The sequence below is a fragment of the Setaria italica genome, chromosome V, assembly GCF_000263155.2.
Source record: "Setaria italica strain Yugu1 chromosome V, Setaria_italica_v2.0, whole genome shotgun sequence".
Classification (NCBI taxonomy): Eukaryota; Viridiplantae; Streptophyta; class Magnoliopsida; order Poales; family Poaceae; genus Setaria; species Setaria italica.
In genome coordinates this window covers 22,414,052-22,436,837 of record NC_028454.1, presented here as the reverse complement: position 1 = coordinate 22,436,837, position 22,786 = coordinate 22,414,052, and the positions used below count along the sequence as shown (strand labels likewise).

At 41.9% G+C, this 22,786-nt stretch overlaps 2 protein-coding genes across 5 annotated transcripts; both read right to left on the bottom strand.

The window, feature by feature from the left end:
• Positions 1 to 110: 110 nt before the first annotated feature.
• On the bottom strand, positions 111 to 8,030 carry LOC101764615 (lisH domain and HEAT repeat-containing protein KIAA1468 homolog). Of its 2 annotated transcripts, XM_022826837.1 has the most exons (21): positions 7,744 to 8,030; positions 7,553 to 7,664; positions 6,450 to 6,602; positions 5,724 to 5,902; positions 5,375 to 5,482; positions 4,859 to 5,029; positions 4,241 to 4,777; positions 4,088 to 4,162; positions 3,881 to 4,009; positions 3,728 to 3,802; positions 3,440 to 3,649; positions 3,110 to 3,262; positions 2,798 to 3,021; positions 2,562 to 2,679; positions 2,341 to 2,479; positions 2,060 to 2,261; positions 1,878 to 1,983; positions 1,662 to 1,802; positions 1,460 to 1,583; positions 1,239 to 1,355; positions 111 to 749 (listed from the first exon to the last, which is right to left on the bottom strand). In XM_022826837.1, exons 1-21 carry the CDS (start codon positions 8,002 to 8,004, stop codon positions 385 to 387), a joined length of 3,699 nt encoding a protein of 1,232 aa, XP_022682572.1. In that variant the 5' UTR covers positions 8,005 to 8,030; the 3' UTR covers positions 111 to 384. The 2 variants fall into 2 exon arrangements, with proteins under 2 accessions (XP_022682572.1, XP_012701787.1); XM_012846333.2 differs by having other exon boundaries at positions 7,553 to 7,778.
• A 5,871-nt stretch (positions 8,031 to 13,901) lies between these two features.
• Positions 13,902 to 17,488, bottom strand: LOC101765033 (universal stress protein A-like protein). Of its 3 annotated transcripts, none has more exons than XM_022826292.1 (5): positions 17,041 to 17,444; positions 16,824 to 16,915; positions 16,276 to 16,394; positions 14,360 to 14,434; positions 13,902 to 14,248 (listed from the first exon to the last, which is right to left on the bottom strand). In XM_022826292.1, exons 1-5 carry the CDS (start codon positions 17,234 to 17,236, stop codon positions 14,191 to 14,193), a joined length of 540 nt encoding a protein of 179 aa, XP_022682027.1. In that variant the 5' UTR covers positions 17,237 to 17,444; the 3' UTR covers positions 13,902 to 14,190. The 3 variants fall into 3 exon arrangements, with proteins under 3 accessions (XP_022682027.1, XP_004968833.1, XP_022682028.1); XM_004968776.3 differs by having other exon boundaries at positions 13,922 to 14,248; positions 16,824 to 16,936; positions 17,041 to 17,488; XM_022826293.1 differs by having other exon boundaries at positions 13,940 to 14,434; positions 17,041 to 17,435.
• Positions 17,489 to 22,786: the final 5,298 nt, after the last annotated feature.

The window sequence follows — 22,786 nt, the reverse complement described above, 5'->3', positions numbered from 1 at the left end:
TAGACATTTTTATTGTCGAACCAGATCATATTTTGCTTACAAAACAACCGCTGGAATTACATGACGTCAGCTGACCATAGCATCCAAATTCAGGAAAGATTGACAGTGTCTGATACCGTGGAGTTTTTATCTTTTATTGATATGAACAAATGGAACAAAGATACAGCAACTAGAGTCCTAGAAATATGCAGCTAATTGAATACGTGCAAAATGCTATATCTTTCCTTCTATACAGGAATTTTGGTGCTAGATTACTGCAGTAACGTCACATTACTTTTCTCTCGGCATGGAAATTCCATTCCTCCGTAACCTTACTACAACAACGAACAAAGAATGTGGTATTGATTGCTATGTATGTAACTGATCATTTTAAAACCCGGTGCATCACTGTCCCTTGCTTTGCCCTCGCAAAATATCTCCGAAGCCGCCCCTCATTATACGACCAAACCTAGTGCTCTCCGGCTGAGCCTGCGGATTGGGATCAGGGGCAGCGGTGGTAGCAGGGTCATGTTGCTCGCCACCTTCTTTCTTCCCAAGGAGGCTGCTCTCACCAAAGAAACTGCTGACGGAGGATGCGATCCCAAGATGCGCCCCCATTACCTTGCTGAGGCTTTCCAGTGTACCACCCGACTGTTCACGGCCTATGATTTCTAATGCCTCCTTGTGTGCAGGGTCTAGAGCATCAGGATCTTTTAACAAGTTCTGTATTGATGGCAGAAGCAGATCGCGTACACTTGTTGCTGGAAGATCTGCAACGACCAAGGACAAAAAAGATACAGTAAACATAAATTGAGGATGGCATATTTTAGTCCGTACAAATGAAACCAAGCATAGCATAGTTTCTAACAGCGTTTTTTAGTTTGTGAATGATGGGAAGATATGTTCAAAATATTATTGAACTATACAAATAAGGTACTAGCAGAGGTTGGGAAACCGCAGGGTTCAGTTTTCCAAAATGCAGTCGTCCAATACTAAAAAAAATGATAATTGAAATTTGAGACAAAACAACTACTTTTGGTGCCAGAAACCGACCCAGTTTTCCATAGTAAGAGTTCTTTCGGAGTTATGTGTAATCTGGGATGAAAACTGTGGAACCAAGCAGGTTCTGGTTTCTAGCCCTCAAAGAATATCTAAACCTTGGAATTAACAATGCCAACGATAAAGATCCAGGCAGACTTGAAAGGCAGTTGTGGCATGTATATTAAGGGGAAGGAATGCTATACTCAGGTCAGACCAACCTGTAGCATCTAGAGCCCGCAGCGCTTCACAGTATACATTTGCTCTTTCACGACGCCGTTCAATATCATCGCCGGAAGGTGTGATGCTCGTCAGCTTAAATATCTTGGTTAAAAGATGTATGTCATGTCAAAGAAAACAAAAGGCAAATGGACAAAAGGCAAGCAAAAGATGTGCAAAATTTAAGTCAAAATGTAAACATGGAATTCAAAGAGCAGGATATATTCACGTAGCCTATCTGTTGAATGAGGCACAGCCACTGCAAGTGCACGAATAACAGAAATAGTAGCTTCATGCGATCCATCTTCAAGGAAAGCATCCATTTGAATGCGTATCTTGTCAACAACCTGTCAAAGAGTTAAGGACAAAAGGAAATACACAAAGTATGTAAAATTTAAAGGAAGAAAATAAGAATCATTCTTTACCATGTCATTTTTGAAGTGCTGAGCAACAGCTCCAAATGCATCTATACTAGCATATTTTACTGTCAAGTTTTGATCAGAGCCAAGAGTAATAAGTGCTGGCAAAATATGAGTAGATGCAACTTTCACATCAATGTAGGGTACCTGTGTGTTAAAGCAAATAAGAATATCATAAACAACATTGAAGATCATTGAATCATTCATGTACAGAAAACTTACAAGTGCTTTCAGTAGAGCTGCAGCATTTATTTTCAGGCTGGTATCTGAACTCACAACCATCTCCCACAAAATATTGAAGATGACTCCATGGTGCTCCACAAATAAGCTACAATCATAAGAAGTCAGATCCATGAAAACAAATCATGTGCAGCAACATGTTTTCAATTACTCTAATTACTCACCAAAGAAACCGAACTGCATTAATAATCTCTGTAGTATGATGCATAGAAAATGAACCATCCTTGGTGTTTTGGATAAGTACTTTTCTCAGATATTCTTCTAACTGTTGACGGCTGGAAGGAGAACCCAAAATACCAGACAACAACAATGGGAACACACACATGATCGCAAGTTTTTCAGCAGTTGAAGTTTTCGGACGCAAGCCTGTAATACAATCAATACAAAGGAATGAAAAATGCAACTATATCAAACTGCCTCATCTAATAAGTAGATGTGGTCTTACCACGAACTTTTGGCTGGATTGACAGAGGAAAATAGGTAAAATCACCACTATCAATATCGCCAGCTGCTACAAGAAATACCGGTAGCATGATGTGCTCCAAATAATCTTTACCGTAGCACCCAGATACTTCCAAAAGGTACTAAATTATCCAGAAATGATTGATCAGAACTAAACCTGATGATAGTCCAATTTGTATGGGAGGTGTGGTTGCTAGATTTTACCTTCGTGATAATGGTTCTTAAGTTATCCTCTTTCACAGGCAACAAGCAGGCAAGCTTGATTAAATCAGGCAGGCAATCAGTGTGCATCCACTCAAATGCTGACCACTCAGAGTCACCTCTGTCAAGTTCCCCAAGATGCGATGACTCAGTGAAAGACGTTTTTTATTGTTCGCAAAGTCTATCTGATACTTCTTGTTTAGAGTAATTAAAAGATAAGATCAAAATGAAGAACTTACGTTGAATACAGTTTTAGGCAGGATGCTGAGAAGAAGTTTTCTGGTGTAGAGCCTGTTGGATCAACTGGTGCAAAGGGGCAAGTCTCTATAGCTTTCTGATGAATAAATGGTAGCAACTCAGTCAACATTCGAAGGAGGACATCAATGTTCCAGCGCTCTTGTTCTCCTAAAACACGAAGATGAGAGTCTATTGTACCTTCAACCCCCGAAATAGGTGGACACCGCTGAAAAACATAACAGGTTGTAAGGACTATAAGGACACGCATCATTAATAGAAAATAGAAAGTTCTCAATATTCACGAGAAAGCATACCTGAGCAGATGCCAGGATATGAGCCAATAGCACTCTTGATATCTGATCCAGTTTACCTCCCCATCTTACTACAGCAGGAACAAGCTCCTTGAGTGCGACTTCCACAACCGCCCCAGAGGGGTCACAGACCAATTGGAACATTAGTTCCTCAACCTACAAATAAAAAAGCAAAGGGAACCAGTGGACTTATGAGCAATAATATTACATTCAGTTATGTGTAACTCTCCAAGTTCTCAATTCTGAACTAAACAAAATATCCTATCCTTGTCCATAGCTTAAATTTAGCTAATCTTGTGAAATCAAATTTGTACTTATATAAGTGAGGCTGACCTTGTAATACTTGTCCAGGTTTGGAAACAGAGGAAGAAGCAATGCCAGGTTATGTGTTGCAGCTTCCCTTACAACTGTTGCAGCATCTTCGACAAGTTGTTGCACAATAGATAAAATGAGGGAATCTCGAATCTCTGGGCGAACATACACAGCAAGTTCTCCACACGATTGAGCAACAAGCAATCTGCGTTCCTCATATTGATGATTTATCTAAACACCAATAGATTAATAAATGTAAGATCATGCGCTAAAGAAAGCTAGAAGACCTATCACAAAAATGTAAAATACCTGTTCCCAACATTGAGGAAGTAGCTCAGTTTCTGTCCTCATCTCACCAACACTCTTAGCTAACTCAACACAAGCCTGCAGCCATATGACAAGGAAAACAGATATAAATATGAAAAAAATATGATGCTACAATTTACATTCATAGCAGCATACATCCATTATGATGCGTCTTTGTTGTCCATCAGGCCGTTTTATCAGGTTGAATAATGTATGAGTCAAGGAATCCCGTACATCGCTATCTGGATGCTTTTCTATAGCACATATGATCAATGGAAGAAGTTCCTGTAACCATGTAGAATTATGTAACATTAGTTGTACTTAAATGGATATGGATGCAAGCTACAAAGGTTACAAATAAACCTCACGATGGTTTATGAGCACATATGGTACAATCTTTGGAAGTGCATCTGAAACTATCTTTATAGTCTCCAGAGCCTACAGGAAAAGTAAGGAGTATCAATAGAAGTAAACAAGCGTACTTTATAGACAAAGCAGAATTACTAGGACACTAACCATCTTATCTGAAGATTTTTGTTTGCTTGGGCTCTCTAGTTTCTCAGTAGATAAATACACAGATATGCCATCTGAACTCTCCTGGATTTTACCAATCATGGAAGCTCCATGCAGACTACTATTAAGAGTTACATTTTCTGATGAGATATTCGACATAGATTTATCTTCTTCTGAAGTACCATAGCCTCCATTCTCATGAGATGAGCAAGAAACTGGAGCTTCTGAAACTGAGGGACCTTCAGCACTATTTTCTATCACTTGGTGATCTTTCTGTGTATCCTCAGTTAGATTGACTGCCGATCCTAGCTTATTTGTTATGGATTCAGATCCTTTTGAGTCTCCATCTTTATTATTCAATGTTGCTGCTTCTCCCATAGAGTTAGCGATGGAATGCGACTCCAGATCATCACTATTTCCAACAAACAATTGCTTGTTTGATTGAGCCCCTTCAATATACATCTTAAGGGCTGTAATTTCAGCTCTGCAGTCGTTCAGCTCTTTCCTCTGGACATCCAGTGACTGCCTTAAGTCTTGAACCTTTAATCAAATGAAGGTTAGGAAAGTTCAGAGAACATAAAACTATTGATCATTGGATCATGATTTCCAAGAGAATATTACCATTTTTTCCTTCTCTTTTATCTCCTTGTGCGCAGCTTCCAAAGATTTCCTCAAAGCAGCAACCTGACTATTAGCCGCTTCCCTGCTCTTGGTCAAAGAGTCCTTTTCAGCATTGAGTCGCTCATTGTCCTTAAGTAATGTTTCATTTTCCCGAAGTATGGATATTTTTTCCTGCAATACGTTACAAAATTGAAAGAAACAGTTTAGAAGCTCTATGCTTCCAAGTGAAAGCGCAAGATAAAGTGAAACTTGAACTTTTGAAGTGATAATGAAAAAGGTTGAACAGAACTATGCCATGAACTTTGTTCTGGCCCCGACGTAACCAATGGTAAAGTTTTCTGTTGATAGATTCTTCAAAATCAATAAGGCATCAATGTTTCCTACAAATAGCAGGGGGTTGATACAGGAAAGAGAAATTTCTAATGCATTACTTATATCTATGCGCGGCTATATATGACACTGTAATGCATCAATCTGTAGTTCGACACAAGTTTCAACATTGATGTCGATAATTACCTCTGCAGCCTCTGCAGTAGATGAAAGGTACTGATAGTAGTAACGACGAAGGGCATCAGGAACACAAGCTGAACTGTTTGGCCAAACATCAAGGTCTTGATCAGGAACCTGCAATTAAGATGATTGAGAGTACAAATCATGGATAAGGAAATAATCCTTCTGTTCAGAAATATTAACTTCGACCGCCAATATACATAAAACTATTATAATTGGCCACATCAAAATAGTGTCGTTACCCACTAAATATCAACATCCAAGAAATATTTAAGGGGAAAAAATCACAAGCTGGTAAACATTAACATAAGTTACAACAGTACAAGGGAAAAGGTACTACATAGATAATACAGACCTCCTCAATGAATGTCATGGCTGCAAGTCGATACCCTGCCAAAAGCAAGTATTCTTTTACAGCACAGTTAAGATCTTTTCGTTCATTATCCTTTAGAGGGCCTAATGCTGAAATTTTCACTTCCCGTTTATCCTGTTGGCTAATGGATCCTTCACGTGTAGAATCACCCAAAAGGAGCCCTGTATGCCAAATATATGAATCATGTCAAGCAAACTGTGGTTCTAGACAAAGCTATCACTTATCTGCTTATGAACCTCAGTAACACAAATGGATATAAGCACATCTTATAAGGTGGAATATATACTTTCTTTATAACAAAAAATATATTGGGGGTCTTCTGATACAATATCATATATGACTTGAGTACAGTTATTGGCACAGTGACCAAAGCTGGTACAGCCTGCCCAGTTTAGTTTTGTTTATTGACAGCACTCAAACAGACGCCTTAAGCACAAGGCGCATAAATTGCAAGCCTTCAATATCTTTTCATTGTATTTTTTCCCTGAACCCTATAAATTCCAAATTTCCATGCAGCAAGCAAAGTCTATTCTTGTGCAGATGTGTCATATTCCACTCAAAGCAATGTAAAGGCGCAAAAAAGAAAGGAAATCTTAATCCAAAAACTGAGACCAAAACTGGTTGTTTTCGTTCAGCACTGCAGCATAAAAAGGTACATCATACTGTAATGCTGTGTATAACATTGTCCATAATTTCAAGGTCACAAACCATTTGAATCTTCAGGAGATGATTCTTTTTGCTTTTGTAACTCAAGCTTCAACTGTGAAAGGTCTTCTTTGGCTAGTCGCAGATCATACTCTGCAAGTGCAAGTTTTTCTTGTGCTGCTATTTTCTCTTCTAACAAACTCTGTGGATCTGCACCTGTCAACAAAAACATATATTGAATCATCTCAATGCTTCTGTAATAAAGCTGATAACCAAGAAAATATTTAGGTGCCTGGACTGACCAAAAAGCTTAATAACTAAGCCGAGTAGGATAGTTAAATGAGCCTGGTCAAGCGACTAGTTGCACTTATCTAATTTCTCAGCCAACTGGTTATTTTATGAAATGAAAGACTCTAAAAGCATGAATAGAGCCTACATTTGTAAGTCATGGTCAAACGGCGCTGGATTTTATCCAACTGACAAAACGCCACTCAAAAACACATGCCCCATACATTTATGTGGCGTTTTCTCCTTTTCCATACCTCCTACTAAGTAGGATCGGCCGGTCATCAGAGCTCACACAATAAAAGGTATATGTGCTGCTACTCTACAGATGGCATGACCCCATCGCTGTTGGCAATTGAATGAATGTAAATCGGTTTAAAAAGGAAAAAAAACATTAAAGAAACCATCATAAAAGTTAGAATTTTGACATAAATATCTGCCCCCAATGGTTTCTTTCAGCAACCTTTGTTCACTTGAAGCTTCATTTTTTGTACTTCTCCATATGATAGAAGTAGTTAGTACGAATACATACAGCACTCCAGATAACAGCCGTGGACGCCAACCAAAAGTCCGTCAAAAATGCCAGTTGAGCGCCAAAATGCATACACCAACTGAACAGAGCTGTACAATCACCAATGTAACACCGACGCCAGGAAAAGGACAGAGTGGAACAGAGTTTGATTTCAAATCAGATTACGGAGAAACGGAGCTGGATGGGCACGCACGTCCGAGAGACAGAAGGGGCCCAATTACAAAGGAGGCAGCACTGGCGGGCACGATCCTGCGAGATCCAGCCAGCGAGCCGCCGGACCAGAGTGGGAGCATCACAGCGTGAGGCGAAGCGCGGTGCGAGACGGGGAAATGGGGTGCGTGGAACGTACCGGGCGGCGCGGAGGATGCGCGCGCGACGAGGTCGGGCGGGAAAAGCGCCGGGTCGGAGAAGAAGGCGCGGAGGCGGAGCGCGTGCGCGTGGCGTCCGTCCTCCTGCAGCTCCTGCAGCAGTTCGAACGCCGTGAGGTGGTACCGCTCCTCCAGCAGGAAGTTCACCACGCAGTTGCACAGCGACGCCCACCGCTCGTCCGCCGCGCCGCCGCCCGCCATCTCCATCCTCCTCGGGTTCCGGCGGGCCTACCTCGATCGCGGGGGAGCTCGTCGGGCGTCGTTGTGTGGCATGTGGCCGCGGGCCCGCGGCGGAAGGCAGATCTCGCGCGGGCGACTCGAGGCCGGTGGGGAGGAAGGTGGGAGGAGAGGGGTGATGTGGCAGGGAGAAGCGTCGGGGAGGGAACGGACGGAGGGGATCGAGGCGCGCGCCAACGGCTGATTCGGATGCCATGTGGCCTGCGCGTGGCACCAGAAGGGCTGCGTCGTCACTGGAACAGGTCCTGCTCCATCCACATCAGATCCTGCTCCAGCATGGAGGCAGAGAGGGCGTCTGGAAATTGGAATGGAGCTGACCAGAGCTGCAGCGCTCCGGTACGTGCGATTACGGGCGTGCGGGGTTGACCATTGACATCTCTGCTTGGCAGGATAGCTGCAGCGCTCCCGTATACGAGGGCAGAAACTAGGACGCGTATATCCGAATAATCCGAATTTAACGAATATCCGAATAATTCGAATTCATATCCGTTAAAGTATCATATATGGATATTCATATATGCATTCGTTTCTAATATTTTAGAATGTAGAACCTTAAGTGAATACATTCGAATTCATTTTTTAATAAATGTGGATGTGGATGGATATCTGATATTATCTGTATTCGTATAGTATAATCACTTCTCTAAATCAAACAATAAATATATTATTATGATTTATTTTTTAAACTAATATATTTTTGGTTTAAATTACTTCAAATAGTTTATTTTATTATTTTTAAATATTTTTATAAACTTTTTATTTTAATTATTAATATATATTAATTTATTATAATAGTTTTATAAAAAATAATGAATAATCTTTTTCTAAATGTGTTACATTTGATTCATACATATAATTGTATGTTTAATGTTGATTTTGTTCTTTCAAAACTATTAATAAAGGGACCCAAATTAAGTGGATATCTGATCCGAATTCAAGTTATTCATTTTGCATTCGCATTCGACAACATCCGAATTCGAATTCGTATTCGAGTAAAAATGTGGTAAAAGTTCTATCCGAGTTCAATTCCATCTAAATCCGATCCGATTTTATGGTCGTGTGGGGTTGACCGTCGACATCGCTGCTTGGTAAGCGAGCTGCCTTGGCAGATTGTTTGATCACCAATTTCTCGTAAATAAATAAAGTGTATGCTTAGTTTCATACACACGTTGAGTTGGTTAAAAGTGGATGTTTCCACAATATATTATTTTGTTACGACTATTTATACCAACCATGTTCTACGTAAACCTTCCACATATTTATATGATGTGTCGAGGGGTTCAACATAAACCTTCCACATATTTGTATGAGTCAAAGGGGATTGATAATGTTTGTGGGGGATATAACCCCGGGTACTACTCGGATGGCCTAGCCACCCTCCAAAGGGGGTATCGCGGCTCATGCGAGGGGGACTCGGGATAAGCATACGGATCAAGATGACGGATCGGCATCAAGAGATATAGTTATAAATAGACATGTTTAATACTGAAAGGTAGCAGATTTCCTTGTAACCAACTAGGATTAAATCGAATCAGATTTGTAATCCTGCCCCCCGAACTATATAAGGGACCTCCTAAAAAACCCAAGCCATATTCGATACGCTGCACTCTAAGAATACAACCCCGAGCACAGGACGTAGGGTATTGCACTAATCTGGTGGTGCGAACCTGGTAAAGTCCCTTGTGTCCTTGTGTTCATCCATCTAGCTCTAGGTGCGGCAATCCCCTCCATACAATCTACCACCTTAGTCTACCTCATGGTGGACTGCCAGACTATTCCCCCGACAGTTGTCACGCTAGGTAGGGGTTCGCCATGTCAGTTGGCAAGCTTGATGGACACTATCAAGATCCTCAAGAGCTGCATCATCTTCACAGCGATGGGAGTAGCAATTCCCTTCTAGGGACATCATGCTGCCTCCGCCGCTAGCGATTGTGCGACCAACCACTCGGTCCCTCTCGGAGACCAACTTCTCATCGGGGAGGTGCCTTGCATCATCCCCAGTCCCTCGGTCGAGAAGATCAAAACCTCCGATCGGGCTACGGTACCGGTCATGGGTGACTTGGATCTGGTTAACAGATCCAATCTGATTGGTAACCAGGCCCAGGCTAACCGAGTATTCCTCGGTAGGCTGCAGCAAACTAGGAACCCATGAGTTCCGGTCGACAATCTGTTGTACCCTACAGTAGGAAAGGACGGAGCCTCCGTGGCTCTCTCCACTGACAATCTTGTCCAAGCTATGGATCGGATCGCATCTCAACTGGCCGAGTGCATAACCCTCTGCGAGTCTACTCTCGGAGGGGCGCCAACTGGTTTGACCCGTCAGATCCGTATCCGTTACGGACTGAGGAGCGCCGCCACCACCTTCCAGGAGGCGATGCGGGAAGCTATGGCGAGATTGAACTTCTTTGACTCGGTCAATGACCAGTCGGATAAGGACGAGCCGCAGATCGTGGCTATTATCAATAGGCATCCGCCAGCCAACGACTCCCTGTTTCCAATCCTGGAGAAAGGCATGGAGACGGATTGCACCACCGACCCAGATCAGCTATCGGAGGGGTGCTCTTGGACACAATTTGCGATGGGTCTAGAGCCAGAGGCAGAAGATGAAGACCAGACGAAAACTTTCGTTGAATCTACTAATGACTCTGAAAACAACTCGCCCTCAGGTTTCGTTTACGTCGTCGCTCCAGTGGCACCGGTCTCTAATGATGAATGAACTGTGGAGGGGAAATGGAGTAGGCCAAGGCACAATGCATTCAGAAGAACACTGTTAGGCGACAACAGATCCTCAACGCTGCTGAGAATGCCAACAGCGATGGAGACCATGCTGAGTCCCACCGAGACAGGAGGAGAAGGTCGCGAGGTAGCAAGCAACGCACCCTTCGCCCCCGTAACCTCGAGCAGGAGTTCACCATGGAGTACGGTGGTCACAAGGTTTACATGACTCCAAAGGAGAACCTTGTCACTACCAATGAAGAGCTCGCAAAACTTCTTCCCAACCCTCTAGGATGGGCTCGAGTGCAAGCGATGGTCTAGACTACTGCGACCTTGATCAACTATATGGACCCATCTCCACCGGTTCGACAGAAGCGTGGTGGAACTTCCAAGACGCAACGCTCTAGTTCACAGCGAGACAAAGACCTCCGCGATCAGATCTACCGAGGATGCGATGTAAGGCACACAATCAACATTCGTGTCTCCCACTGAGAGGATGAGGAGATTCAGCACAGGGAGTAGTACGACCGAGAGCACGGACCTCCCTAGTAGGGCGGACGCCGTGGCAAGACACCCGAACCTGAGTTGGAGAGCGACTATGAGGAATCCGACTACTCGGACTCCGCATGTGATGGCTACACCTCTGGAGAAAGACCAGTCGGTCATTCCCGTAAAGGTTGGGGAAGGGCTCCGTCATACGATGGATTCCTCTCTCTCTCACCAAGAGACTTCGCCAACTCACATGGCCGCGTGGTTTCAAGCTTTTCGACGTCGACAAATATGACGGGAAGTCTGATCCCGCCCAATGGCTCCAGACATACTCTACTGTTGTCAAAGCGGCAAGGGGTAACACCGACATGATGGCTAATTACCTACCCATCATGCTCACCAAAGACTGCCGCAACTGGTTGGCAAGGCTCCTGCGTGATGCCATCGACAACTGGGAACAACTCTATCTGTTGTTCACCGGCAACAACATCAGCACCTGGGAAAGGCCTGGAAGCAAAAGGCTCCTAGGTCAGATCCGCCAGCAAAAGAACGAGATGTTGCAAGGCTATATCCGTCGGTTCTCCGAGAAGAAGAACTCGGTCCCCTTCGTTGAGGACCACGACGTGATCAACGCCTTCCGAATTTTCTCCAAACGTTCAAACTAAAGTTGAGAAATTCCAAATGTAGAAGTTATTGTTCATACTTTAGACTCCAACTCTTAGAAAGGGTTTGGGTTCAAAACTATCTTGGATTTGAAGATAACCATAGACAAAGTAGGGAGAAACAATTGTTTTTCAGGACTTAGAGAAATTTGAATTGAGTTTGAAATTGAGCTGATTCTTGACTCGATTTTTGAAAGGGTTCCATTGCAAAATAGCAAAAGCTCAAATAAGTTTGAAATTGAGCTGATCCTTGACTCGATTTTTGAAAGGGTTCCACTACAAAATAGCAAAAGCTCAAATAAGCAAAGTTGTGTGTTTTGAAAAGTTATACAAATTTTGTATTGGCAAAACTTTGAGTTATTTAACAAAATCTGAATTTATGAATTGCCCCCAATTTAAGCCTTTTTAAGGGCATTTTGGTCCATTCAAGTGCTTGATTAGATTTCAACCTGGTCCTTTGGGTTTTTGGTATTTTTACCACAAAAACAAATCTAGGTGAGTATTTCTACCACTTAGTCTTTGGGTTCGACTTGATCAATTTAGCCTCTAATGTGACACTTCTTTGAGTGTTTAAATGTGATCGTGCTCAAACAATAATAAGTTTGAAACTTAGATGCTACTTGATCCTTCAATACTCCAATTGGACTCTTTAAGGACTAAACCAAAACTAGGGATGTTATAGGCTAAGCAATGGGAGGCGGCGTGCGTGCGTGGTGCGGAAAAATGGTGAGGAGCCGCCGGCGGCGGCCTGGAAAATCCGGAGGCGGTGCCTGAATGACGGGAGGTGGCGTGCGACATGCGGCCGGTGGCGGCAGCTTGGAAAATCTGGAGGCGATGGTGGCAGCGGACGAGAGACAGTGTGCGGCATGCGGCCAGCGGCGGCGGCAGCGGCTTGGAAAATCTGGAGGCAGTGGTGGCGGCGCCCGAGCGACGGGAGGCGGCGTGCGGTGTGCAGCCGGCGGTGGCAGCAACCCTTTTACAGCACGGCGTGTGGGAAAAAACGGGAGGCGGCGTGCGGGAAAATGGTGCGGTGTGTGGGAAAAAAACATCCCAATAATATATTTTGTGCTAATTACAATTTACCCATACCAAAAAATACTCTAGACTCTATACTACCCCTGATAGTATTGTGCACTGTAAAAGATCCTCAAATCCATCTATTAATCCGATCGGTAAAGAGCGCTGAAGCGGCGAGAAGACCGCCGCCTCTTCACTTCGAGCCGACGCCCTCGCAGAGACGACGCCAGTCAACTCTACGTCAATTCTTAGTCCACTCCGAGCTTCTTCCTCACGCCTGCTTCAAGCAGGCCAGTGAACTTCATCTTGAGCACAATGGCTTCCTCGAGTGAAGGTATAAACCAAGAGCTTAAGTCCCCTAATCTCCTTTTCTGGGTGTCCTAATGTAGAACTAGATCTAATGATCGTGTCAATTTTCTAATTGCAACTAGAATGGATACATATGGATACATCTGGACTCTCGCCCCACGGTATCTCTTTCTTTTTCTACTTTTACTTCGTAGAGTTTGACACTGGTAGAGCAAGATTCTGGATGATCTCTGCAACTTCATTCATAGCGAAACAAGATGAGTCGTCTATCGCAAATGGTTAGTGTCAATCGGGATATATTGAGCAATAGCAAAGAGCATACATATAGCATACACTCCCTCCGTTTCATTTTGATTTGTTCCAAATTATAGATCGTTTTGATTTTTCTATGTGCATAGTTTTTACTATGCACATAGATATAGTGTAGGTTAGATCCATAATAATATAATGATTTACTAGTTTTTGCTATGCATATGTTAGATCCATAATAATATTTATGAACTTTAAAAAAGATATAATAATTTACAATTTAAAATGGAGGCATAATGATTTACAATTATAATGATTTACAATTTAAAACGGAGGGAGTACCATGTTACGATTGTTCAACCATTTCACGTCTCCAAAATTGCGCTTAGGATGTCGGCTCACAAAATCTGAGGTTGCGGCCAGCCCAATCGGAGTATCTGTTTTTTCTTTTAGTCGGAAAAATAATTACTCCCTTTAAGAAAAAATGACTTTAGGACCACCCTACCTTGACTTGGCCAATCTCAAGTCTAATCTCTGACGCGCTCGGATATGTATGGTCTCACGTAGATGATCATAGAGATAAGATCGTGTACATATATTTTACATAATGAGTATGCAAGCGTCCGCATCAGCAGTGTGTTCTAATAAGGCAAAGATATCTAACAGACGAGCGAGCATCAACCATAAATGCGCACAAAGTTCAGTAATCCCTCCATTTCAAATTATGGGCAGTTTCAACTTTTCTAGATATTTTGCTATGTATCTAGACATGATCTATAAATTTTACTATGTATCTAGATATGATCTATATCTAAGTAGAAGCAAAATCTATATATTTAGAAAAAAACAAAATGAGCTGCAATTTAGAATGGAGGAATACTTATTTATTTACAATTTTGCGAGACAGCAATGCATGTGCTAGTGCAGAAGCAAGACATGCATCAATCCACCACACTCAATGTACAGGAGCAAGTCGCTTTATTTGCCATCTGTGTTTGCCTAAAGTAATATTTGCATTATCATTATCGCCCGTTATTGTATATAATATGTTGATAATACCCTAACATAATTAGGGCAACATGGGAAGTTGATTTATTCATGAATCCTCACCCTTGGTTCTTCACAACAAGCACTGGACACTTGCAATGATGCACACAGTAGTTACTAACGCTCCCAAGAAACAACCTGTAGTGACGATACAAGAAAATTGTCAGATCAATGATGGCCAAGTAATCAGCATCATTGTTGATGGATTCCACATACCACCCGATCCATGAAACACAGAAACACAATATTCTTTTTAGGTTATAACTGTGTTTAGGAGTCTTTTTGGGAGATCGTTATTCAGGAGAACTTGCTACTCCCTCCGTCCCAGAATATAGCTACATTTAGACTTTTTCAAAGTTAAACTGCGAATGGAGAAATAATCATATGGACTAATAACATAAAAATAATGTTAGTAGATTTATCATATATACTAATAACATAAAAATAATGTTATTCAAAGTTAAAAAGATTTGACTTTTGAAAAAACTAAACGTAGCTATATTTTTGGGACGGAGGGAGTAGAAATTAACCATGAGGTAGGAAATGGTTTGCTAATTTTAACTGTCACCATAACAAACTGCCCAAAAATCTAAAGCAAGAATGATTGCAGAATGCAGAGAAAAGTTTGGGCAGAGAAAAGTTTGGGTACTATATCAATATGTAGTCAAAACAAAGTAGTGCCCATTAACAAAAATACTTGTCTCATGCAATGTTTAAAGAACTGTTTGCAAGGCGTAAAATGGGGTGAAAAGGGTGTCTAGTAAGTAAGCCAGAGCTGGAATATGGCTCTTGCCTCTTTTTAGATGAATATGCAATTTTCAGATGACAATGCAAATTGATTAATGGTCTGCTCTTTTCTGATGAGAGCAACACATCAAATCTGTCAAAACTCGACTCCAAGGATGTGTTATTTGGGCCCTCGTTTGCAAATGAGTCATTTGGACCCTGAGCTAGCCCCTAAAATCAGAAAAATCCAAAATTGCCCGCACCAGTTCAACCATTTTTCAGTGGTTTGTTCAACCAAGGTACCATGTAAATATCAGTTTGACAATGCAAATTCTACAGAACCTAGGTGTTCCAAGGGGAAAAAAGGTATGTCATGTGTTGTGCTTGCAGGAAGCTTGATACTAAAAGTCTGAAAATTGATGGAAGATAAATAACTAAATAAAATGGTCAGAAACAATGCAAATTGCTTGAGAAAAAAAACAATGCAAATTCTGCAGAACCTTTTTTTTGCGAACATTCTACAGAACCTAGGTGTTCAAGGGAAAAAGAAAAAGGACGTCATGTTATGTACTTGCAGGAAGCCTGACTCTAAATTCTGAAAATTGATGGCAGATAACTAAACAAAAATGTCTGTGAGACAATATCGTTATTTCTTTACTAAGGCAATTACAGGTAATCTGATCCATACAAGCACTTCATGAAAAGCATCGCAACAACATGTAAGCTATGTTGGTTAAAAAAATGTAATATGGGAATTTATATGTTCTTTCTTTAATGGAAGAACAGAACTACCAGTTAACTAATGAGGATACGGATTTAGAACTTAATTGGCCAACCAGGTCAGCGCCATATATTATGTGCCACCAGAATCAGTTTAGTTACTATTGCTTCATCTAAACGGGATCCTTTTAATTATTATCTTTCACATGCAATTTTTTTATTCAATGGGAACTGAGTACTGAAAATGTTTTGCATATAAACAGAAACTATTCTGAAATCCAAACAATGCAGCAATAAGATTAATCTTAGGTTACTCAGTAAAAGAATTATTCATTGTGCTCTGGCATTTGAAGGCATATACATATGAACTTACTAGAAAAGTATCATCAGCGAATAGTATCAATGCAACTATTTTGATTATATTATTCATATAAGGAGAAGTAAGGTCACACATAAATATAACTAAAGATTATTTTGTGTTGACAATCAGAAAATAAACACAAAGCTACAAATTGAAAGATCTTAAACCATACCTTTGTATAGGCCCACGACTGTGGCTTCCAAGGACTAGCAGATCGACATTTTTTTTCTCAGCTGCTTCACATATCATCTCCTTGGGATCTCCTACCTCAACAACCGTCTCTACATTAACCTGCAAATTCAAACAGGAGTACATTGGTAATGGTAATGCTAACTACACAATTGTAGCAATTAAGTTCTATTACTTTGCTGATTCTTGCAAACAAATGACAGCATTCGTTATGTCTGGAACACAACTGTGCTGCCGTGGAATAAGGTCAATATTTACAGTCTGCTCATCCAATACTCTTTCAAGTTTATCCCCATTGTGCAGGTTAAGTATATTTTCCTAAGGCATAACTACAATTGTTTGTTTCCACTGAGGACTGGAATGCGGTCGCATGTACCTTTCCAGTGGGCAATTTTTGGGATATAAAGTTGCAACCTGAGTCCCTCTAACCAAGGAACACCTGATTCTAGCTATAACCTGCTCTGCTCTGAAAATTCTAAAACAGATCAAACATCGCACATCTGTGCGACGACCAGATTTGCAGCTACATACCCCATGCTCCGCGCAGATGGCCTTGGCCTTGTCGAGGAGCGCCTGCGTGAGCTCCCTCTGCTGCTCCTGCATCGACTTGATGAGCTCCGGAGCTACAGGAGGAACAGTGCCCACTGGCACACATCAACCGTATCATCCCAGTCAACCCAAATCGAGAGGAAGTGAGCAAGGAAATGACAGGAATTGAGGCTGGCATCGTTAAGCAATCAGTACGTACGAGGGGCGCCGAAGGAGGCGGCGGAGACGTATCCGAGTGGGGCGAGCGGCTGCACGGTGAGCAGCAGCAGCGGGGGCGCCAGCGTGGGCGCTAGGTTCCGGAGCGCCCACTCGAGCGCGTGGCGGCTGCACTCGCTCTCGTCCACCGCGACCATCACCTTCTGCCCCTGCCCCTGCTGCGGCGCCGGCGCGGCCATCTTCGTGTATCCCTCTTCCACCTACCAGAATGCTCGATCGATCTAGCTTCTCACCGGTCTCGGGCTGCCTTAAATCTGCTGCTGCAAGGCTGTCGGTGCCTCGATCGGTGACGTACTGCGGTACTGGCGTGGCTTCTGGAACTTGGCGGATGCGCAGGGCCAAGTTGGCGAGGTCACCCACCTGGCTACGCGGCCAGCGGAGGAGCAAACTTTTGGGGATCGACGACAGCGACACGCCAGGAAATGGATAAGTATAACACCATTGTTTGTGTATGCCAAAGGCTTCACGTATCCTCCTAGGAGATGACTTGAGAAATCATCCGAAACAATGACAGCGTCATTGTTACTTCATAACAAAAGATAAAATAGTGACATCGTTGTGATCACGAGACCGGCTGTTTTCCGTGCCGCCTCTGCGCTCTCGTCCGTCGGTCTATTCAAAATTCCCATTATTAATTATGTTATACTCATCCCTTCCATACCATAGCATTGAAAATTAAAACATCGGTCATCGATTATAATTTTTATCCAAATAAACTACACCCACCATACAACTTGTCGTTAGATGGGTGCATATTGATTCAACAATTTGTAAAATTCTCAATCTATAATAACTTGACAACTGTGTGCAAATTATATTGATCAACAATTTGTAAAATACTTAATTTAGTGTAATAGCTTGACAATTGGTGCATCCCCAGTCCAAATATTATAACGAGCAACATATTTGTTAATCCCTAGTCAGAGTACATTCATACCGGAATAAATTATTTAGCATTAGGTATTCGCGTCACATGGCAACGTATTTGGCGAAAATTAGAACCTTCGGTTCTTTACGAAATTAATATTATATGTATTCATATTAATTTTTTATACATTGATTTAATTTTGATTAGGAATATTTAATTACAAATTCAATATTGATAAGTTCACCCTCATTGTTTTTATATCTTCAATTATATGCATTGCTTAGCTAAAAACCCAATATGCTAATACATACTAACAATACTTTTTAGGTATTTGACATAAATATTTTTTAAAATCTCATGTACTTGTTTAGATAGGGAAAATGAGGTAAAAAAGGGGATACAAACATGTTTGTATACAGTTGTTGAATATATGAGCAGAAGCGCGGAAAAAAATCTAAGATCATAGGATCTCCTTTATGGATTGTCGTCTTTCAATAGTGCCAATGGTGTAATTCTAAAATATTATTCAATTTAACTAATGAAAAAAATAAGTTATGTACACAGTCGAGAAGCAATAATTTGGTCAAGATAAACAACTCTTATTGACACAAGTTAAGAAAAAAATTTCACATGTTCATCCACTTTCTTTAATACGTTTTTTTGCAACATTGGATTGTAGGTACACCAATTTGCTAAGTTATTGTATTAAATTGTTGGATCAACCTACATCCACCAATCAAGTTATTGTACTAAATAGAGTATTTTACAAGTTGTTGGACCAATTTGCACCCATCTAACAAGTTATTGTATGATGGATGTAATTTACTCTTTTTATCCCTTATTTGCCAATGCCATCGCTTTGTATCTCACGGTGTTTACACAATCGCTCCACCTGCGCCGTTCTCCCCTCTTGGCTTCGTCCTCCGGTCCTCCCTTGCAGCACAAATCAACAGTAGTAGCCGACAACATGCTCCCTCCAATCCTTCAATCGCCAACAAAATGGATTGCTAATCCATGCTATCTGACAAATCCAATCACTTAAAAGAAATTTTCCAACCTATGACGAACAAAAAAGTATCATAAACGTATTTTTTCGCCATAAACCGTGATTTATAATGCGGGAGTGATGAAAATCCTTTGTCATTAGTCGAGCGTCATAAACCGCGACTAATGACGTTCCTTATTTTGCTGCATCACTAAGATTATGATGGCTACGAATCGTCAAACAAAAACATCATAAATTGGTTCCTACTGTTTTGCCACGATAGATAGAATCTAATGTGGCATCCGATGTGGCATGATAATTGTGACAAATTATTTCGTCATAAAATAAATTTGGTCCATTTGTTATTGGGTCGAGCCCAAAATTGTTCCCACGTGCCAATGTTGTTCAGATAGTCCAAATTTGATTCCGGTAGGTCCATTTGTTATTGGGTTGAGCGCAAATTTGTTTTGATAGGCTAATGTTATTCAAATAGTCCAAAATTGATTCCGGTAGACCTATTTGTTGTTGGATCAAGCCCAAAAGTTGTGCAAATTATTTGCGGCCCTTTTAGTCCCGATTTATGAATGAAATTGACTTTTGACCCAATTATGTGTGGGTTAAGCCCATTTAAAGTAAACATAAATTTAACCAATCGGGCTAATTGATTTCATTTCAATTCCGATCCAGTTGACAAAATAATAAATAGAACACACATATTTATGTACACAAGAAAACAAATTATTGTTCCCCATCGAGACAACCACTACCATATTATTCATCACATATCACAAACTATTACAAGATAACTGTCTCACAAAGAATAGAGATTAACATAGCTGCATCTAGGTCATAATCTTAAGAGACAGTAGAGCATTGATCTTAACCTCTTGTATAGGTTAGCAGTCGATAAAGGGGTGCTTCACTATCTTGTGTTACTTTCTTAAATTTCTCAATCCCGTCTGACTACAATTTGAGAGTTGATTCTGATTCTTCTATCTTCTTCAAGGTAGCTAACTCTTCTTGGTAAGCAACAAACCGTTTTCGAAGTTGTACCTCATCCGGTTTGTTGGCGTCAACTTGCTCCCATCAACACTACTACATAAGGATTTGATAGAGCTTCTTGAGTACTCCGCTGCCTCATCAGATTTTTTTTATCAAGAAGTAGCATTGATTTGAGAACTTCCATCTAACAATAGTATATCCAAAATTAGATTGTGATCTTGTAATTGATTTAAACTAAGGAAATAAGGAACATCAATAATCATCATGTGTTTAGTTTGTTACCCTATTCAGCGACTATAGATGTTGACCCTTTGGCCGGCTGAAACAGGATATAGTCAAACTTTAGTTGATGCATTTGTTTAAGTACAAATTAAGAAAGGACAAATAACCAAGCATAAGAACATGTGGGTATGGTTGAGATCATCTGCAAACTGAAACCATTTCATCTATTAAGTTCTACAAAAATAATTATTCAAAAAGATGAAAGATAAAGGGGATCTGCTGGAGCAGTAATTTTTCACCAACTCTACCAATAGGGTACAACAGATCCACATTCCCCAATCTAACTATAATAGTGAAAGCCAAAGAGTATGGGGAAGCAATCTAATAATTTTATCTATTAAGTTCTACAAACCACATAAATAATTTGACTTGGCACAAAAATAATAATTGGAAAAGGTGAAAGATAAAGGGGATCTGGTGGAGCAATAATTTTTCACCAACTCTCGCAATAAGGTACATCAGATCCACATTCACCAAAGCATGCAACTACAATATTGAAAGCCAAAGAGCATGGGCAAGCAATCTAATAATTGAATTTAGCAATACAGGGAGGAGACCACTGACCTGACGAACATGAAAAGAAGGAGGTGTCGAATGCTGCCTCGATGGAGCAGCCCGGGCATGCGCCGCTTCCTCGATCTTCTTCGCACGTAGTCGAGCATGGCAGCCGCCGGTGGCAGCCTCGGGGAAGCTGATGGAGTGACGGCCTTGAACCATCTCGTAGCTTCAAGCTCGTTGCCGAGGAAGCCCGCCGCTCATAGCCGAGGTAGCCTGCCACCTATCCAGCTTGATGGCGCTACCGAGGTCGTGCATGCTGCCGCGGCCGCAGATCTACTAGGGCTATTCGGTGGGAAGAGGAGAGGGGACTGATTTTGAAATTACCAGGTGGGATGTGGGAGGCTAGGATCCCTTCTTTTATTTATATATAACGGGGGAGGACCCGGAGGAGGAGTGAGGAATTCAAAATTTTAGATCCTGCCTTTGTGCTCGGTACCGGGAGACGAAACTCTTTGGAAACTGCCATGAGACCTGGGTCACTGGCAAGTTGGACCGCTTGGGACTCGGACCCAAGCGTTAGTGACCTTACACAGACGAGTGGTTCCAAAAGGGAGTCTGTGACAGTCCGTGGCATCATGGCATTGATGAGCACTCCACGGATTATCCTCCTTGGTAGATTCATGTCTGCAAGATGATCCGACTAGTGCAACAAATTAATGTACTGTTTCAACTGTTTACATGATAAAATACACTTAAATAATACATTAAAACTATAGCGGACCCTGGCGGTGGCGTCCTAATCTCTACTCGACGTTCTTTAAAGCAAGCACGCGGATCCTCTTGATAACTTCGGGATGGTGGTAACACACGTCCGACGAGATTAGCGCTATGAGAGACATGCACTTCTCCTGCAATTGGGTGCAGTTAGTCTCAAATGCCCATTGTAGAAATATGGTCACAATTTTCTCACACGCTATGTCCCACATCTTTGACGCACAGTGCAGCTTCAACCATTTGACGTAGTACATGTCGGCAAGTGAGAGTAACACGGGCCAGACGTTGACACGGGTGTCCCATAAATCAACTTCCTCTGGGAGTGTTCCTTCGCAGGCGTATTTGTTCAGCAGCGAGAAGCTAGCACTTTGCTGCCATTGAGCAATGCCTCCATCACACGAGATAGTGCCGCCACATCGACCCATCTTGCTCGAATCACCCGGCTGCCTATGTCGAAGACGACGTCCACAGGGGCTTGGGCTGCAATTGTTGTATATATGCTTCGACCTACTGATGGAGGTGGAACTTCAATGCAGTTGTCCTCCAGTACTGTAATAGTGTAGGATATGTTTACGCAACCGGAATGGTCCCACACACGCTAAATCTCATGATGCCCCATGAGGCAGTTAAAGCCATGTTCTAGATTCCTATTCCTGAATTCAAGTTCCTTTAATCTTGAACTCAAAACATATCATCATAATCTGTTGCGTCTCCTGCTATCGCACGGAACAAGACTCGTACCTACGTGCAAGCATTCACAAGGTTGACCATTGGAGCGTATATGTGAGCATGTGTATTCATAGCAACAAGACACCTATCTTTTGCGTGCTGTTCATCAGAATGAGAATGATGGAAATTCCTTTTGGTCCTGCTAGTGGGTACCACGGATCATGAATACCCATAGGGTAGCAACGTATCCTCCATTGACGGCCTCTGATCATGAATGTATTGGATTCCTTGTACTACTCAATAGTTCCTTCTACTTTTGCTTCCATGCTTGAGACTGAGTGATAGAGTCGGAGTGCCCGATCTTTCGGTGAGTGGAGATAAATTCGACTTGGTGGAAGTAGACCCTCACGACCCGACTACGACGAGCGAACCCGAAGCGCCAATGCAATCGCTGAACCAACTCCCGATGGTTACCAACCTCGCCGGTGCGAGATCAGCCTGATCACGAAGATCGATTCCTGCCCACAATCGAAGAACGAACAAGAAAAAGAGGTGAGCAATCTAAATATCACTCGAAGGTGGAGTTCTGAATCACACAAGGACAGCGCGTATTTGCGCGTGTTCAAGAGTAGGTAAAGCTAGATGTAAAAC

What these genes read in the sequence shown, in the direction of transcription:
- LOC101764615 (XM_022826837.1), bottom strand. Translation starts at nt 8,004, where the DNA reads ATGGCATCCGAATCAGCCGTTGGCGCGCGCCTCGATCCCCTCCGTCCG. An exon ending in GGCGGCGCGGCGGACGAGCG is followed by an intron (nt 7,665 to 7,743) that starts GTGGGCGTCGCT and finishes GAACTGCTGCAG; the next exon opens with GAGCTGCAGGAGGACGGACG. An exon ending in TAAGAACCATTATCACGAAG is followed by an intron (nt 2,480 to 2,561) that starts GTAAAATCTAGC and finishes TGGATAATTTAG; the next exon opens with TACCTTTTGGAAGTATCTGG.
- LOC101765033 (XM_004968776.3), bottom strand. Translation starts at nt 17,236, where the DNA reads ATGGCCGCGCCGGCGCCGCAGCAGGGGCAGGGGCAGAAGGTGATGGTC. An exon ending in CCATCTGCGCGGAGCATGGG is followed by an intron (nt 16,395 to 16,823) that starts GTATGTAGCTGC and finishes TTGAATTTGCAG; the next exon opens with GTTAATGTAGAGACGGTTGT. An exon ending in AGTCGTGGGCCTATACAAAG is followed by an intron (nt 14,435 to 16,275) that starts GTATGGTTTAAG and finishes TCGTCACTACAG; the next exon opens with GTTGTTTCTTGGGAGCGTTA.